The following is an 18,042-nucleotide window of genomic DNA, read 5'->3' as shown; positions in this document are numbered from 1 at the left end:
GATTTGTTTTCTGCTCTTATCAGCAAGTTAGATGCCAGTCACCAGGCTCAGGTTTTAAGTTGCCAGTGGAGGCTGGGTGTCTGGATTGTTGGACTTCTGCCCATTCAGATGGACCATTCCCAATGCACCCTTTTACTATATAACCAAGATTAATAGTGCAATCCTATAATCAAAAGTAAGTCCAATTTATTTCAGTAGGGCTTACTCTCAGGAAAGTGGATATAGGATTACAGCCTCTTTCAGGGCTTTGATTATGGCACTCATTTTCCAACATTTTACTGTATAGTCCTTTACTCTAATAAGCACTGCTGGCAGGCTTGACACAGAGCCTCTTCTATTAAAGGTGAAGTGCTGACCTCAACCATTTGAGAAATATGGGTCTGTGGGATCACCATTTAGTTGGCATTGGATGGGACTACAATGCTTTGCACAAAGCTAGCTTTGCAACAAGCTAAACCCTAATGGCTTCAGGAAGCACTTTCCCCCGTGCTCCATTACATGAGCAGGCATTGATGCAGGGTAGGGGAATGCTGGAAGATTAATAGAGTCGCAAATCTAAGTTTCAGAAGCTGGCTTCCACAGGGCCTGGTATATCCCAAGCCTCAGTTATGTCTTGAGTATCATTCAGATTCACACAATCATTCCCCCCTCTCCTACTGCAAGGTGATATTTTGCAGTCACCTGATGATGAACGTTCACAAACATTCTGAGCCCATGAATGGTTCAATTTATGCAGTATGAGTTCAGCAAACAAGACTGCCTAACTTGTGTAAGCTTGAAAGCATCCCCAGCCATTCACAAGCTTGGGGCATGGGGTGGAGGAATGAAAAAAGTACCCTTGTGGCAAAATAAAAAATAAAAAATGTGCATATGTATTTTACCCATACGGCTGCTTCATCAAAATGCACATGGTGTGTACCTATATTATATTCTACCTCATCATCCTTAACAGGGATTATGAACTTCATTTTTACATGCTATAGAGTGTTGGGGACAATTGTAGCTCGTTTGCTACAGTGTGCACTAGAGATGGGAAAGAAATTCTATTTATTTTGCATTTAAAGCTGAAATCATCAAATTTGCACTTTCTGAAACAATGTCAGAAGCGAGACACAGCCATTCTTCAAAATTCACACTTATCCAAATTTTGCAATGCAGTTCTCCAACCCAACAATGCTGACAAAAATACATGTGTATAAAAATGAATATACTAGTAAAAATAACATACAAAATGCATTATATTGCTTACAAAATGTATACTTTACTCAATGCTGCAGACAAAAATGTGTTTATTAGGAGAAATTAGTACTGAAATGCTGAAGAATTCTCATCTGGCTTTTTAATTGCAAATTCCTGCAGAAGCCTGGAGAACTGAATTTAAGACTGGAAAAATGAAAAACAGAGAGAACTGAAATTGACAGATTCTTCCATCCCTAGGGTGCACCTGCATTCAAGTCACAAAAGGTGTTCGAATTATGTGAGGAAAAATAGGGGGTCTTAATGACGTTTACAAACCTCACCCCTGACATCTACTAATCTTAAACAAATCATGCTGCTATAGGACCCTAAAAACAGTAGCTAAGGGGGCTCTCACAAAGGGTACGGGAGCCGTGCCCCCACTATAATTGAAACACTGCTGATCCACCTCACATGCTACGAAGTCCATCTATGGGTATACTACACATGCAGCATCCCAGCTGCTTTTGTAATGGGTGAAGGTAGTAGCCAATTAGTGGGTTGAGAAGCTTTGGTCCAGCTTGACTCTCTAACTGACTTGTTTAAATCCCCAAAGTGAATCAGTGCTAGAGTCAGGTATATAGGCATGAAACCTACTCAGGTTCTTATTGCAGCAACTTTAGCAGAGGCTGGAGCCAATGAGCCTTGCAAATCCAATGCCATTAAGATACTTGGCTCAGGAAATGCTAAATATAACCTGTGCATTCAGCCCACGCTCCACCCGCCTGAGACACCTCCACACACACTCCACATTCTCTATTTCTGGAAGAAACATTTATTTCTACCAACTTAAAATATCAAGGGTGCTTTTCCCAAAAAAAAGCCTTAATGTAAAAAGCTGATGCCACCCACTCCTCCCGCTGGCTCCTTGGAGCAGAGCAGGAACAAGCAGAGGCCTGGAAGGGAGCGCCCACAGGCAATTAACCTGGCATGTAATGTGACAGACTGAGGAAAATATGGCCTTCACAGGAATTGTATCACAATCTTTCTGGACTCAGCCATCATCTTTGCAAGGAGCCCTTACCAATCCTTGCACAAATCCCACACACTGAGAAAAAGTACATTTAATTTCACTGGGTTGTACCTAAGAGTGCCACCTGTGACCCTGATGATCCCCGATTCAAAGCTCACCTCAGCCTTCTGTTCACAAGTGGTCTTAAGTGAACCATGATTTACATCAGCCCCACCCCTTTTCTACAATACAGGGATAATAATGCAATACCATTGTGTTTAATGACCAATATATGTGAAGTGCTTTGAACACTTGAAATGCACTATAAAAATGCTGTGTTATTATTTACAAAGAAGAAAAGAACAAAGTGCAAACGAAAGGGGAACAAAGGTTTAATGTGGCCACCAGGGGGATTCCTGTTGGCTTCCCACTGCTGCTGATCCATGGTCTAGTCAAACCATCCATACACAATTGTACAGGTCTCCAAGTATGAGCCATGGACATACATGCACTCACAGAGGTGTTCCTTGGTACCCAAAATGTCATGTTGCCCCTTCGTCTTCCCCCTCCCCACTGAAATTAAGCTTGAAATAGAATGCTAATTGTTGTGGTGCATGTGTGTGTGCGATCAATCTTCCTGGAGATTGCAGGTGGGGAGGGAAGATTAACTCTTGCCATTCTAGTCGCACTCTCATTGAGCTTGAGGGGGAAGCGAAAACACCTTTTTCAAGCCTAATTGCTGGGGAGGGGTATTTATACATATGCGTAGCAGTGTGTGCATGTGTGTGGTTGCCATGTGTACATGGCTGTGGTGTCTGTATGCATGAGCACGTGACTGCGATTTGTGTGTGGTGCCCATGACTGTTGGCAACCCCTGCTCTAATATGGAGACTTTGCCTTTCCCTCATCTAGCTCACCTGCTCACTCATTCCCAGGCACATGGAAATAAGCAGTTGAGTTGTACATGGAATGGTCAGGACTCTGCCAAAGGATCTTCTGTTGTTATTCACCTGAGGAAGGTGTTAAAGAACACTTTGTCTGTCTAACTGCTCATGTGGGAGTGGCCAAAACCAACTTTGTGACCCTCAGCCATTCCTAAATTCAAAATATGGTGTCTGTTAAAATGGAGCAGACTGTATAAAGTCAATCATGATCCTCCAGTTGTCCTTTTTTTGTATTTTGACAAATGATGTGGAAGACAGGAGGTAATTTACTAGTTCAGTATGTACAGCAAGGATTGTATATGCATGTGCATCTAACCCATTTGGCGTCTTCATTGATTTGCTCCTTTCTGGGTTCTCTTTGGGCTGCCATCTCGTTAGAAGAGCTCCAGAGTTAAGCAATCATGTAGTCTGAATTTGCCTTTTTGCAAATAGTTTGAATTTGTCTGTATTTGCATACACCAGCCTATTGGCATGGACTGATATGATCTATACAAATGTAATAATCTCACCTGAAGCTTTTTACTCTTGACACTCTTCCTGTAGCCAAATTACCCCACCTATAATACTTATGGCAGATCCAGTATTTCAGAATGCTCTATGTTAATCATAGGTTTGATCTATCCCACGACTTACCCCAGACTGAGAAGGATAGAAGGCATTCTAGCAGAAGAACTGAGAGTCTAGTGGTTGCTGTATACAGAACCTGAATAAATTCTATTCTGCATCCTGATTCTTATTTCTAAGAATCCAAGTTCCTCAGTTTACTATACCACCCAGCCACTTAGGGAATGTAGATTATGACCCAAGGCTAGCTCTGCATATTGTACTGCAATAATGTGTGTCTGTTCCATTTATTCTCTCTATAGAGTGACTAGGCCTGATTTTCTGCACAAGAAGTAGGTCAAAGACCAATTATAGCTCAAAGGCATCTCCAGACTCATCATCCTACCTCTGCCTTATTTTCTGCTTCAGATTCTAGAAGATATAATATAAAAAGCTGATCCTCCTTGCATTCTGGTTAGAAAGGTTGTTGGCGTGAATATAGCTGAAAGTCAGAAAGCTGCTCAATAAAGAAAACTCTGATATAGACCAGTACATTGCTTTCTTAAGGTATGTAATGGGTTCCAGCTTCTCAAACAGAACAAGTCTTCTCTGTGTAAAAGGTGTCTGTATGTATTCTGGACTGCTAAAAAAAGGATATTTTGAACATTTTGTCCTGACTGACAACTCAGTGAGTCACTTTCAAAAACTATCACATAATTAATTATAACTAGAAATTGCAGTACAGGTGGAAGATATAGGTGTGACGGGTGGGGTTTTGGGGGGGTCATCAGCAGAGGCATACAAAGTTTGCTGCAATCACAGCAAAATCAAAACTCAAGGATGGAGTTGTGTTTGCAGAGTTATATCAAAAGAGCCCTTGGCCAGATAGGAGGATGACACCGCTCCTCAGTAGCAGAGTCTGATGTTAATGCTGGCTGATCATATTAGTTTGCAATGTGTTCCCTTCCTCACACAGAGAATTTGGGATACTTACAGCCAGCTAATCCATCCACAAACATAAACTGCATATCTGGAGAAGTATTGGTAAGAAAGGCAAATCCTACTCACCTCCATTTTCCAAGCTTGATAATTCCTCACTCTTGGTGACATTAAGGCCAGAATGCTTTTAAACCTTCAAAGACTCAGAGAGTAGCCCTTTGTGGGCACCATGTTAGGGCAAGTCATGCTTCTGACTTTAAGGTAGCCACCCTCACACAGCTGCACCCTCCAATAAGGCACTTAAACGAGTCACTAATAAATAAAATAGCATGCAACCTGGGAGAAGTACCCCAACATCCTTGGCAACACTACAAGGCAGCCTTCGCCAACTTGATACCCTCCAGATGTTTTAGCCAACTCCCATCAGACCATTCTGGCTGGGGCTGATGGAAGTTATAGTCCAAAACATCCAGAGAGTCCCAGATTGGCAAAAGCTGCTATAAGGTTTCTGGAGCATCTCTCTCAGACAGTGCTGTACACCTGCTGAGAATAACAAAATACCTTGGGCCAACCTTGAAAGGGTCATTTGAATAACAGTTTTCCACAACTCCAGTTTGAGATGTAACCTGGACTCCATTAAGTATCCATGGGAAAAGCAGGCACATCTCTCCTAGGACAACAGTCTGCTTTCTGTGGGAAACCAGCTGCATTGCCTGTCTTAGTCCTTAGGTGAAGCAACCTGTCCATATATACAGCGAGGATCAGATGAACTAAGGCAGCACCATCCATTTTTCTGAATTGTAGCCCTATGGACCCAGACATGCTGTACACAAAGTTGGTCGCCCACCTCATCATATCAGACCCTATAGGTACAATTGTATTACTAAGGTGTTACATTTTAATCTCACACTGCCTCCAATGAGTTCAGAGCAGTGCTTTAGCTTCAAAACAACCCTGTGAGATAGGTTATGCTGAGAAAGTAGCTCACCCTTTCAGTGAGCCTGAATGAGGATTGAATGAGAAAGATAACTGAATGGGGATTTGTAACTAGGTATTTTCCTATAACATCTGAATCCAGCATTCCAACCTGTGAAATATCCCGACGCATCAAAAAATTAGACTAGGGTTCTCAGATGGAAAAAAATGGGTGTTTGAAGGTGGGGTTATGCCATCCATATTTTCTATGTTTGTAGTGGGAAACAGTGGTATCAATGCAGCAGAAATGTTTTCTGTATAAAGCATTTTCCTTAACACACTGTTCAGCACAGAGTTGCTCTGTAAGTGTAAACCACCTCAAAACCGCCATCAGTTACTAACTGCTGAAGTGTTTACAGTATATTGGGGTTATCATGAAGAGTCAGCAGTGCAAGGTTTGTAAGGTGATGGCAGCTTTTGTGGGAGATAATATACAAGCTTTTGGTATCACAATGCTCTTCTTCAATCTGCTTGGGGAGGTTTAAATTTAGTTCTGAGCTTTAGTCATAGTGAATCCTGGCTTCTTATATCTGGTGACGCCCAGGTATTTTGTTTGTTTGTTTGCTTGTTTGTTTCTATCAACTCAGAGTGCTAAGGGATTATAACTAAAGTGACATTGCTAAGTAATACATTTGGAGTTATTTTTAGCTTCAATGAAGAAGAGCTCTAAGTAGCTCAAAAGCTTCTCCATTGTCACCTACAGAAACCCAGTTTGCAACTATACAAATTACATAAATATATGGCATAGTTTACAGTGTGGGAGTTATTTACTCCCTCATTTTCTCCATCATTCACAGCACCATGTAGTAGTAGTTTCCTGGTGCCTCCTTGTCCCACCACCCCATTTTAATATTCTAGCATATACAGTACAAGTGCTTCCTCCCGGTCCGTTTGGATGATGCAGTCACAAAGTCTTGGCATCAGATGGAATGAGGTCTGCTTTGCTGGAGACATCACAGACATGAGTACATGGACTGGAAGCTACAGTCTCAGACACAAATTAATGGTCCCATCATTGCAGGGCCAAAAGGAGTGGATTGGGCCAATGTGCTTTCCAGGATAAGAGAAAAATACAGGAAACACAAATTGTTGTATTTGATGTTAATTTATTTTCTAGATCATCACCACTTCCAGGTTTGCCAGTCATATTCTTCCGATGTTTTACTATCTCACTTGCTTATTTACATTTCTCTGCCATCTCCAGATGCTTAAGGTGTTTTTAGCGTGTATATGTGGGGGATGTTGGAATAAAGCTAGGAGATAGATTGTAACTCAGGGTGAAATTACATTGATTTATCAGATCACACACTGAATTCTCTAGTAATATTAAATCTGTTCCAGTCATCAACCTCTATCATGATAAAGGAGTAGCCAATGCAGTGCCCTCCAGAGTTGTTGGACTCCAACTCTCATCAACCTGAGGCAGCATGGCCAACGATCACTTATGATTATGGAAGCTGTAGTCTGCCCACATCTGGAGGGCATCACATTGGCTCCCTGTACTAGCTAATTTTTGCCAGGATGGACTCTGATGATTGAAAAAGCCTAATGCTGCAACCCGGAGCAAGTCCCATCACACTCACTGATAAATCTCTCAGTTTTATTTGCAAGCAAACATGCATAGGATTTATACAAATACATTTGGAGATTAATCTCTTCCCCTCCCCTGTTTCCTTTTCAGGTGGTTCAGAAACCATTCAGAGTGAGAAAAAAACAATGGGGGCAACAACTTGAAGTGTCTTGGGAAAGAACCTTTCCTTTTCTTGGAACTATCCCCCTGGGTGACTTGACAGGAGGAAACCCTTACCTGTAGGACACCTGCTTTCTGATGGCCAAGTGCAGAAACTGATCTTCCACCTGGACCTTTACAGATGGGCTCGCTTCAGCTCCAGATGTCCTCACCTCTTCCAGCTGAGGGTTCCAGTCGTGGCTCAGCTGCAGGCTTGGGGGCAGAGACTTTCCAGCCCCCAGAACTCTCCATTCTTCTCTGGCAGACCCTTGCAGGCTTACTTTTCTTCCTCTGGCTGCTTCCTGTTCGCCAGCAGAATCGCATCCTCTCCAGGTCCTGGGAGAAGCTTCAGCCATTCTCTCCCAACGAGATGGACTTGGCTATTTGCTTCCTGCGTGCCTGCTGCCCCCAATGCTCAGCGCCCCCCTTCTGTTTTGGGGGCTGGCTTGGATTTTTTTCCGAAGGAAGGGAGAGAACCAGAAAGCCCAACTTGGTTCGCTGGGTGGATTTGACCGCTTCTTCAATAGATGGCTATTGGCGCTTTAACATTATAACTCATCAGAGCCTCATGCACTCAGAAAATAAAAACACGAGGGATTTCGGGGGAGGGTGGGTGTGAAATCCAGAAACTTAGGCACGACTGAGCAACTCCCCCAAATCCATCTGACTTGCGGGAAGCAGGAAGATTAAAGAACTACGGATGGGAATAAGAAGTCAATAGTCTCATATGACGACACACACAAAAAAAGAGGCAGCAAACTCGGAAAGGACAAATTTCACTAGGAGGAGAAACCTTTTTCTTTTTCTGCTGCCTCCTGGGAGGGGGAAAGGGTCAGTCAGGGTTTCTTCATGACCTGGGATCCGACGCTTAACCTCGGCGTTTTCTTCCAGAACAGTCAGGTCAGCACTGACAGAAAACAAAACGGGGAATACTAACGTTGAGGGAGACTGCGCGGATCCTGCCGCTCCAGAAGACAAAGCGAAGGGAGCGACGAGGTGGAAAGCGGGGCGGGGGGGGGGAAGGGGCTGTGCTAATGCTAATGCTACACAGGAGTGCAGTGTCACCTTAGAGACACTCGGAAACGGGGACTTAACCCATTCTAACCCAAACAGACTACAGCCCGGGAACACGACCCGACGCTGCATCAGCTAGGCTGCTCCGCGAGGCATGGGTTAGTTGACAAAGGATTCGAGCTTAAGGGGTTTCCCAGGGACTATCTACTCTGGCCTCCTTGCACACATGAAGTTCTGAGGGATGTGAGCAATACCACACACGATGCAGAAAGGTGGATGGCTGATGTACTAGCGCGATTGAGGGTGGCTAATATGTTAATTGGTTAATAATAGGGTTCATCTAATAGTGGTTTCCACTTTAAAAAAACACTTTGGGGGGGCGACAGGTGTTTGTGCTTTGCTAGCTTTCTCCAGCCATTTTGGAACAGCCCCAACCAGTTATAGTCCAAACCAGCTGGAGGGCACCAGGTTGGCAAAGGCTGTGCTATGGGGAAAAAGAGTGAATAGGGTGTTGGGTTTAAATGTTTTAACTCATATTTATGCTTATCCTCAGCCTTAGGCAAGCCACTCTGTTCCAACCTCAGTGATTTATCTGTAAAAATGGAAATAAGTGTTAGTGACCTGCCTCACAGAGGAGACTCAGTGAAATAAAGAAATGCTGTTTACTCATCCTTATAGTTCAGTATCCTTGTAAAATACAGATGATAATGAAACTTTCATAGTTTGTTGCACTATATAATGGCTATTGAAATAATCCAAAAGACTCTTAGGATGTGTAAAAGGCTTTATCTTCTTCCTCTGGATAAATGACTGCACACTTGTCTTTTGTTGCAGGGAACAGATGTTTTCATGGCTTCCCTCACAGGTAAAATATCATTTCCCTAAGACTCCAAATGTGATGCTGCTGGTTAAATGTGATTCTCTCCTAAGCTAACACCTCTGTTGCTATTGAGATTGCTGTGTGGAAAATACCTGAGCAACTGTCAGGGACACCTACTGGACAGTGTCCATGATATTACTGAGAATAAAAGACACAACATCTGCACACAATATTGGCATTGTTTTTAAAGTTTTTTTAATTATTTTTATTTCCTTAGTTCTTTCCAGGGTCAATACCTTTGTACTTTACAACATGAGTATCCATGTAGTCTTGTAAAAGAAACACAAATATGGCAAACATGAGCAAGGATACACCCTTCCTTCCCAGCAATACCCAGTTCCTAGTTGCTTGTCCCCCCCCCTTTTATTTGGAAGCCAGTGCGCTTCCCCTTTCTAACACTGGAGGGCACATTTCCCATTTTGTATGCCTCCCCCATGCCCCGGATGAAGACAAGGGTCTTTCTTTCACTGCTATCCTCAAAACAAAGCTTCCTACCACTCCATCACACATTTATATTGTTCTCCTAATATTATTGCAGGATAGGAATAATGAGAAAGTCACTTCCATTACTCCAAAAAATAAAATAAAAACTATACAAGCCCTCAGATTTTGCATCAAAGGAGTTATGGAATACCTGCATCAGGATCCCACCATCTTATTTGTGTTAAGCCCGCTATATCTTTGCTACATAGCCTCTGCTCCCATCTCTCTTGGTCACATTGAACAGTACTCACTTGGCTTCTAGAGACTAAGACAGTGCACTGCACCAAAAACCAAGCATGACCTCTGTGTGGGTATGTGTGAGTGAGTGAGAGAGAGAGGCTGCATACATTTAAAGCACATTCGTCCCAAGTCCCCTCACAGAACTACAATTCCCAGCACACTTAACAAACTACAGTCCCAGAATTCATGGAGGGTGCTTCAAATATGCTTTAAATGTATGGTGTGTATGCAGCCAGAGACAGCAAGAGATGCTCTGAGGACAGGAGCTGATTGTTTTGCCAGCAACAGAAAAGGGTTGTATCAAGTGAAGTACTTAGCCAAAGGAGAAACACAATCCTTGCAAATATTTATTCTAAACAACCAATATGATCCTCATGCATTTTGAGCTCTAAGACTTCAGATACCAGAACAATTTTTAACTTCCAGGAATGAGGCATCTGACACTTCTCTCCAGATTACACTGTATAAATGATGTAATGTCATTTATAGAGTGCAGTTGGGGTTCACTTTCTTTATTATCACTAAGGGAAGGGCTGTGGCTCAGTGGTAGAGCATCTGCCTTGCATGTTGAAGGTCCTAGGTTCAAGCCCCAGCATGTCCAAGTAGGACAAGGAGAGAATCCTACCTGAAACCCTATAGATCTGCTGCCAGTCAATGTAGACAATACTGAGCTAGATGGACCAGTGGTCTGACTCAGTATTATGCAGCTTCCTATGTTCCTAAAGGTGTGAGTCCTCTTGACCACCAATCCTTCCTATTAACCAATGTCTCAGCCTTGCTGCTTGCTATTGCCTCTCATCTGTTGCCTAGATCAGCTTCCTGAGAGCAAGCAGACTACTTTCTATAATGGAAAGGAAAAGCAATCAGGATGAGTTGACCTCCTGCTGATCCCTAGCTGTCTCGTATCCCAACCATCTTCAATGCTGCCAGCTTTCTTTTTCTGGAAGTACATTGCCCTTCTCTGCAAGGAGGACTTCAGATACTTATCTGGGGCCAGCAGTGTACTGGCAAATTCAGAAGTGCAGGGTCCCTTCATGTTAGTCACAACCACATGACTTTTTTGCTGCTGAGTTGAGAATGAGGTCCTTGTTAATGCCTCCTCCCACAACAACAGACATCCCTAGGAACATCAGCATGAAAGGGGAGAGAGTTAGCTACTGACAAGAGTGTTCTCACTGGCTGACTCACCTCCTTTTACTCTGATTGACTTGTAGGATACTGGAGACATAAGGACCCTGCTTCCAAAAAAGCAAGGGGTCTAAGATCCCCCGAGACCCTGGACAACTACACCCATCTGGGGGAAGGAGCTACTTGGGATTTGCAAGAGCATCCTGTGCCAGCTCTTTGGTGACCCAAAATCACATGAGGAAATAATGTAAGCAGGGCCCAGGGAGTGAAAGGATCCCTGAAACTTCACACCAGAAACAAGTTATTTTACTTGTGGCAACTCTGATTTTTAACATCACCTACTTTCTCTTTGCCTCTCTGGGGTTACACCCGTCAATCACTTGACATCTCAGCCCCCCACACCTCCTACATCTCCCTACTGCCTTGTCATGACTTTGTCATTTAGCCAAACACCCCAGGCTTTCTTTTCAACTCTCTCCCATGACTCAGACCCATCAACCCCCAGATAGCATTAGTTCCTCTTCTCTAGATCAGCTGTCATCTCCTCTGCCCAAGCTACACATTAACCCAGTGAAATGTATATGCATTTGGTCATATGTTGTATGCTTTAGCATACAAGATACTATCAAATGGTGGTATTTTGTTAGAGTTCAGTTTGAACTATAGGCTTTTTGTGCTTTTTCTGTGTCCATGTTCTTATCTCCCACCTTCTCAGGAGGGAGACCCGGCCCTGGATAGGCCTCGCAGCAACCAGAGTATCCAGCAATTGGTGGATGGATTAAAAAAAAAAAAAGATTTGGCTCCAAGAGCTAATGTCTCCTTCTGTCCAATGAACAGATAAACCCTGTCTTACAATTGTTTAATTGATCCTCTACTAGAACTCTGAAACACAAAAATGGATACTGAGCTCTTTAAAGCACAATGCATTTTATTTATACCTCCATCAGATATCCAGTGGCTGATCTAGCTGGGTCAATATATTTGCCACATATGGACTGTGTATGCACCATACACTTAAAGCACATTATTTCCCTCTAAATCATTCTGGGAACTGTAGTTTGTTAAGGGTGCTTGGGAGTGTAGCTCTGTGAGGTGTAAACTACAGTTCCCCCAAGTCTTGGGAGGAAATAATATATGGTGTGTATGCAGCTGTGGGATCAGCCCTAGGTGTTTTAGAAATGCTTTCTCTGCTGAGAGAAGACAGAAACCTGCTTGCTACAACTAAAGCTTTAATAAGAGAATGCTTACAAGATCTACTGTGCTTGTTCAGGCTCCTCCCATCTGACCTTTACACTAGAGCTCAGCCTTCAGATCTCCATGGCAGTCTTCTTGCAGTTCCCTCTGCTGGATAGAACTGCTACCTATTATAACATCCCCAATGTCATATTTGTTATAAGAACATACAAACAACGTAAGTATAACTTCATGAACTAAACAATTAACTTGAAAGTAGCACTGGTTCTGAACGACTGATAACTGCCTATCAGTCATCTAATACAAAATCTGTGTATCTTTTAGGTGGTTTGATATGATTGCGAGTATGTGTGCTCTTGACACGGTCACTGTTCGGTGTTGGTGATACAGTTACATGTGTCTCTTTATTTTGTGGTTTAGGGCCTGGAGTACGGTGTGCATCTTCATGAGCGCATGGAATGATGGAATTATCTTGTATATCATCATCCAACACATCTGAGGTGTCTTTAAGTCCCTGAGGACTCATTAGGTGAATGAACTTATGATTCCGTCGATATGAGCGCCCATTGACTTCAACAATATAAGTCCGGGGATTTATTTGTCCCATGCATGTTCCTTTCGTCCAAGGATTTGTCTTGTCTTGAGGAAATATTTGGACACGTACAGAATCTCCAGTGTGCAGAGGTGGTAGCTCTTTTGAATCCCTGTCATAATAGCTTTTAGTTTCATTGTGTTTGTGTTGCAGCTGATCTGTGACTTTCATTGCAATTTTGGGTTTCAATAATGCAAGAGCTGTAGGTAGAAAGGATCGTGTGCGTCTGGACATAAGTCTTTGCACTGGACTGCTGTTCATGCCAGCAGTTGGAGTATTTCTCCACTCCAGGATAGCTTGCCATATGTTTTCTTTATTTCTTGCTGTTTTCTTTAATAGAGTTTTTGCAATTTTTATGGCTGATTCAGTTTTGCCATTAGACTGACTGTTGTAGGGAGATAACATTATGTGGTGAAATTCCCAGTCTTTTGAAAATGTGGCAAATTCTTTGGAAGTGAACTGTGTTCCACCATGTGAAATCACACAGTCAGGTATGCCAAGTCTGCTGAAGTGGTTCATGATTCTTTCTATTACAGTTGCTGATGTTGTATCTGGAAGTTTATCCATTTCCCAGAAGTCTGAATAGTAGTCTACCAGAATGAGAGAATTGCTGCAATTTTTTGTGAAAAGGTCCATCCCTACCTTACTCCATGGTCTGTTAGGAATGCCGTGTATCACCAATGGTTCTTTTTGCTGACTGGCTTGGAACTCAGCACAAACATCACAGTTGCATACAAGGTCTCTGATGTCATGAGCAATGTTTGGCCAGTATACCACATCTCTAGCTTTCCGTAAACATGCTTCTATCCCAGAATGACTACGATGTATTCTTGATAATATGTCTTTTCTCATGTCCTTTGGAATGAGTATTCGGTGTCCTTTGAATATGATGCCATCTTGGACACTTAATTCATCACAATAGTTCCAGTATTCTTGAATAGACACTGGAGCTTTGTCCCGGGTGTCTGGCCAGCCTGCTAAGACAACCGAGATCAATACTTGCAACTCTTTGTCCTATAAAGTATGTTCCTGGACTCTTTGAAGTCCTTGATGTGAGATGGGCATATAAGCAGCTTGATTAATGCTTTCTAGTTCCTTTTGTCTGGCTTGCGCGTCAAGGGAATTAAGTATCTCATAGTCTTGCATGTCAGTGTGCCTGTCATGTGGCAAGGGTGCTCTGGATAGGAGATCCGCAATGTACATCTGAGCTCCTTTTTTATATTGTACCTTCAAGGGATAGCATTGTAGCCTAAGAAGCATGCGTTGGAGTCGCTTTGGAGATGATAGCAATCCCTTCTTAAAAATAACTTCTAGAGGCTTATGATCGCTGTCAACCTTAATGCATTTCTGACCTCGTATATATTGGTCAATTTTTTCACAAGCAAATACTATTGCTAAGCATTCTTTTTCATGAGCGCATGGAATGATGGAATTATCTTGTATAATGCCATTCAGTCTGTGATAAAGACCTTGATGCAAAAACAACAGGCTGTCCTTTTTGCAAAAGTACAGCACCCAGGCCGGTTTCACTGGCGTCACATTGGATGCTGACATCTTCATTTATGTCATAATACTTCAACACGGGATGTCTAGTAACCAAGTCTTTGATCTGCTGGAGGGCTGTATCATGTTGAGGTAGCCACACCCAAGTTGCACCCGTGTCCAATAGCTGTCTGAGAGGCTCACAAACATCAGAAAGGCAAGGAAGAAATTTAATCAGATAATTAACAAATCCCAGTAACTGCTGAAGAGATTTGGTATTGGATGGTTTAGGCATCTGCTGGATAGCTCTCACCTTTTCTGGATCTGGTTATAAGCCTTGCAATGTTAGGAGGTGTCCCACATAGGAGGTGCCATCTCTGCTATCTTTTTGGGTCCTTTTGAAGACTTTCCTATACCTTTTACTTCATCATTAAATTTCTCAATATCTAAAATGACTGTGCCCTAGAACAGTTGGTCATGGAAGCAACCAGAGATGCTGTTGCCTTAACTTAATCTTATGTGGTGCCCAGGTTCTAGAAGAAGATGTAAGCGCTATTGAACCAATTGGAAACAGTGACCAAAGTGCTATCATATTCAACATATAGGTAAGGGGGCAATTGCCAAGGAAATTCAACTTCAAACTTCCCAGAAATGAGGGATTTGCAAAAAGAAGAAGAAGAAGACGAAGAAGAAGTGAAATCTCTGCAGAATGCTTGGTAACGTGTTGCGTGTTGTGTATAAGGACTACCTGTTTCCTGCTTTTGTAAGGTCATCAGATACAGAGGCTAGGATTCCTTGTAGAAGTGGTACATAAACCGTTTATTACCAAGGCTGGCAGTCTCTCACCAGTCCTTGTTCCAAAGCCACACACCCTTCTCCTCCACCATGTGAAGGAGCAATGAGGTCAGAGAGTTTTCTCCCATGGATAAAAAGAAAGCTTTTTCTACCTCCTCCTCCTCCTCTCTGTATTGTCACAGTCCCTGTCTCACGCTCAAGAACAAACATTGACACAAACACAGACATTTTCTTTCTTGCCTTGATGTACCCAGAGGCGCTTAGTTTCACTGTGCCCATAGGCTTTTGTGAAGCAGCAGAAATATCTGCTGCAGTGTGACATGCATACTGATTAACGTGCCCCATTTCACTGTATCCCCCAGACAGGCATCGTTCATTCTGTGTAATGATGATTGAGATCCTTAATGAAGAAAGTCAGAGAAGAGCAAGGCTTTCATTACATTTACTTGGAAGTAAGTCCTATTTAATTTAGTGGGGCATACTTATGAATAAACGTGGATAGGATGAGGTTGCATGTGAAATAATAGGAACCATACATAAAGCCATATACCCAGCTTCTTTCCCCTGTACTTGCAGATTTGTTGTTATGTGCCTTCAAGTCGATTTCAACTTATGGCGACCATATAAAGAAGGAGGTGGTAAAATCCTGAGGTGGTAGAATGGATTGTACCATTTCAGCTTGCAGACAGGAGATGAACACTTCCGCACATAAAATATTCCACTTTTAAATTAAAGAAAACAAAACCACAGGTACATCAGGAAGGAGATTTCTTGATATTAATTTCATACTTGCAGACTTTTTTTTTAAAAAAGCAGTGAATGTAACAGGCCATGGAGGAGGAATTTGGGGTGAGCAGGCATTTTAAAAAAACCAGACCCTCCACCTGCCATCTGAAGTGGCACAGGCCATTCTTTTGCCTCAGTATTCTGCCACTAGCTTCTATAGAGGAGGAGCCTAAGATTTTTTCATAGATGGAAAAAAATGTTGAGACTATTTGTTGTTTAATACATCTCAGTTTATCTCTGGTATTTGACTTACTCTTCTCTGATCAGTATTGGTCTGGTGTTTTCTATTGATGGTGGTACCTTAATAAAGAAGCAGACAGTACTCGGACTAGTCAGCTGTGGGTCCCTCTTCACTCATTTATTTATGTCGGGCTTGCCTTTCAACTGTAATATCTCCAAGACAGTGTACAAATCAAAATAATGTAATAAGACAATCTGAGAATCAGTGTTGGAGTGCAGCCTTCTTCAGCCTCAGGTTCCCAGTTGTTGTTGGACTACAACTCCCATAATCCCTGACCATTGGTTAAGCTGGCGGGGGATGATGGGACCTGTAGTCCAATGACAGCTGAGGACTCAAGGTTGAAAAACTGTGTGTCTTAGTGTCAAACTAGGACAGGGAGACTCTGGTGTGTGTGTGGACAAAACCCCAGTACAATCTTTATCCTTGCTGATTTCCAAAATGGTAGTCCCATTTGATGGGAATGAGACAAGCTGGAGCGGAGGGAGGGGAACAGCCTGGAAATCTGGCTGGAAAGCAATTGTTACAGTTTTGAAGAAGATGGGGCATGTTCTCACTAGTTACATAGAGTCCCAGTCGCTGGGATGGATTTCAGCCCATGGAAAGATTCATCTCCAAATAAGTGCTGTTAACACGTCCATGAAAATAAAAAATTATCTGGGAGCAAGGTTCAGTTAATGCCAGCTGCCTTGGTCACAGCCTCTTGGTCACTGATGAGCTTGCTATTCTATCAGGGGAATGATTGAGTTTGTTGAGCATGAGTTATTCCTTATAAATCTCATTACAATGATCTCTTCTGGCTCCATTATTCTCCAAACAGCCTTTCTGCCTGTCAACACATGCCTTGGGATAAGCTACAGCTGCATGTCAAGGAAATGCAAAGTGAGGACCCTTCTGCCCTAACTTCCAGTCTTGCTATTTGCAGGGTTACTCTGCTTGAAGCTCACACCCCTTTTTCAAAACCACTGGAAGGAATGAGGAATGTGCTGTGCCTGCTAGAGAAGGGTCCAGGAACCCATTTGTATGTGAACAGAGAATTTCATATTTAGCTAGAGAGGAGCTGGTTCTTTTGCTCTGTCCTAGGTGACTGTGTTTCTAGGTTGACCTTATTAAATAGGATTCCTCTGCTGCCTTTACCAGCTGTGTGAAGAGGGAATATTGACAGGGGTAGCTTTTCTCAAACTGGCAGCACAATTACACAACAAGCTGCACTAATTAATATTTTCATTCCTGCACAGCTGCCTATGAAAGTCCCATCCTCTGTTGCAGTGTTTCTCAAAGAGGTGGGCCAGGAGGATGAACCAGAGAGCCTCAGAGCCACAGCCTGGCCACCTCCTCCTGACTTGCTTCCCCTGCCTCCTATCTGTGCCAGAGCCTTTTGGTTGGACCAATGTCAGCCCCAGCAACTCCTTGCATGCTGAGTAAAGGTGTCTGGGAGAAGTATGGGGGGGAGGAAGGGGGTAAGGAAGGAAGGGAGGTATATATGTACATAGCTCTGAGGGGAAAGAGCCAGAGGAAGTGCAAATGGAAAATAGAAAGTGAGATAAAAGGTTAATTTTGATGATGATGATGATGATCGGAAACAAACTGGGAATAGAAAGGAAAGGGAGAAGAGGAAAGCTGACACAGGAGGAAGGAGTGAATGTAACAGGTCAGGGAGGAGGGATTTGGGGTGGGTGAGAATATGAGTGTGGAAGGAGAATGGTGGTAGAAAAAATGACAGGAGATGGATAAAAATACTTTGAGAGGCATGTGGGGGTGGGAAGGGGAAAATATAACAGAAAAAGCTATCTTCACTTAACAGCCTCTGGATCAGCAAATTCTGCCTAAAATGGGAAGGCTGAGTCACAAAACCTCCAGAGCAAATGTCTGTACTTAGCTTGAGGGAAGCT

At 42.9% G+C, this 18,042-nt stretch overlaps 1 protein-coding gene and 1 long non-coding RNA gene across 5 annotated transcripts in view; one reads left to right on the top strand and one right to left on the bottom strand.

Moving 5' to 3' along the window:
- Nucleotides 1-8,274, bottom strand: part of DGKZ (diacylglycerol kinase zeta) — a 170,319-nt gene extending 162,045 nt beyond the window's left edge. The window contains exon 1 of one of the 2 annotated variants that reach the window (XM_061610872.1): nt 7,397-8,274. In XM_061610872.1, the coding sequence (XP_061466856.1) occupies nt 7,397-7,674 (278 nt within the window). In that variant the 5' untranslated portion in view covers nt 7,675-8,274. The remainder of the gene's footprint in view (nt 1-7,396) is intronic. The other variant, XM_061610874.1, reaches the window with a different exon arrangement.
- Nucleotides 7,592-16,247, top strand: LOC133377249 (uncharacterized). 3 transcript variants are annotated; one of them, XR_009760679.1, is made up of 4 exons: nt 8,367-8,490; nt 9,167-9,197; nt 11,150-11,310; nt 12,678-16,247. It is a non-coding gene; the product is annotated as an uncharacterized LOC133377249 (long non-coding RNA). The 3 variants fall into 3 exon arrangements; XR_009760677.1 differs by lacking the exons at nt 8,367-8,490; nt 11,150-11,310 and adding an exon at nt 7,592-8,218; XR_009760678.1 differs by lacking the exon at nt 11,150-11,310.
- Nucleotides 16,248-18,042: the final 1,795 nt, after the last annotated feature.

Source organism: Rhineura floridana, chromosome 2, assembly GCF_030035675.1.
Source record: "Rhineura floridana isolate rRhiFlo1 chromosome 2, rRhiFlo1.hap2, whole genome shotgun sequence".
Lineage (NCBI taxonomy): Eukaryota > Metazoa > Chordata > Lepidosauria > Squamata > Rhineuridae > Rhineura > Rhineura floridana.
Note: the sequence above shows the minus strand (reverse complement) of the source record. Positions and strands in the feature narration are given on the sequence as shown.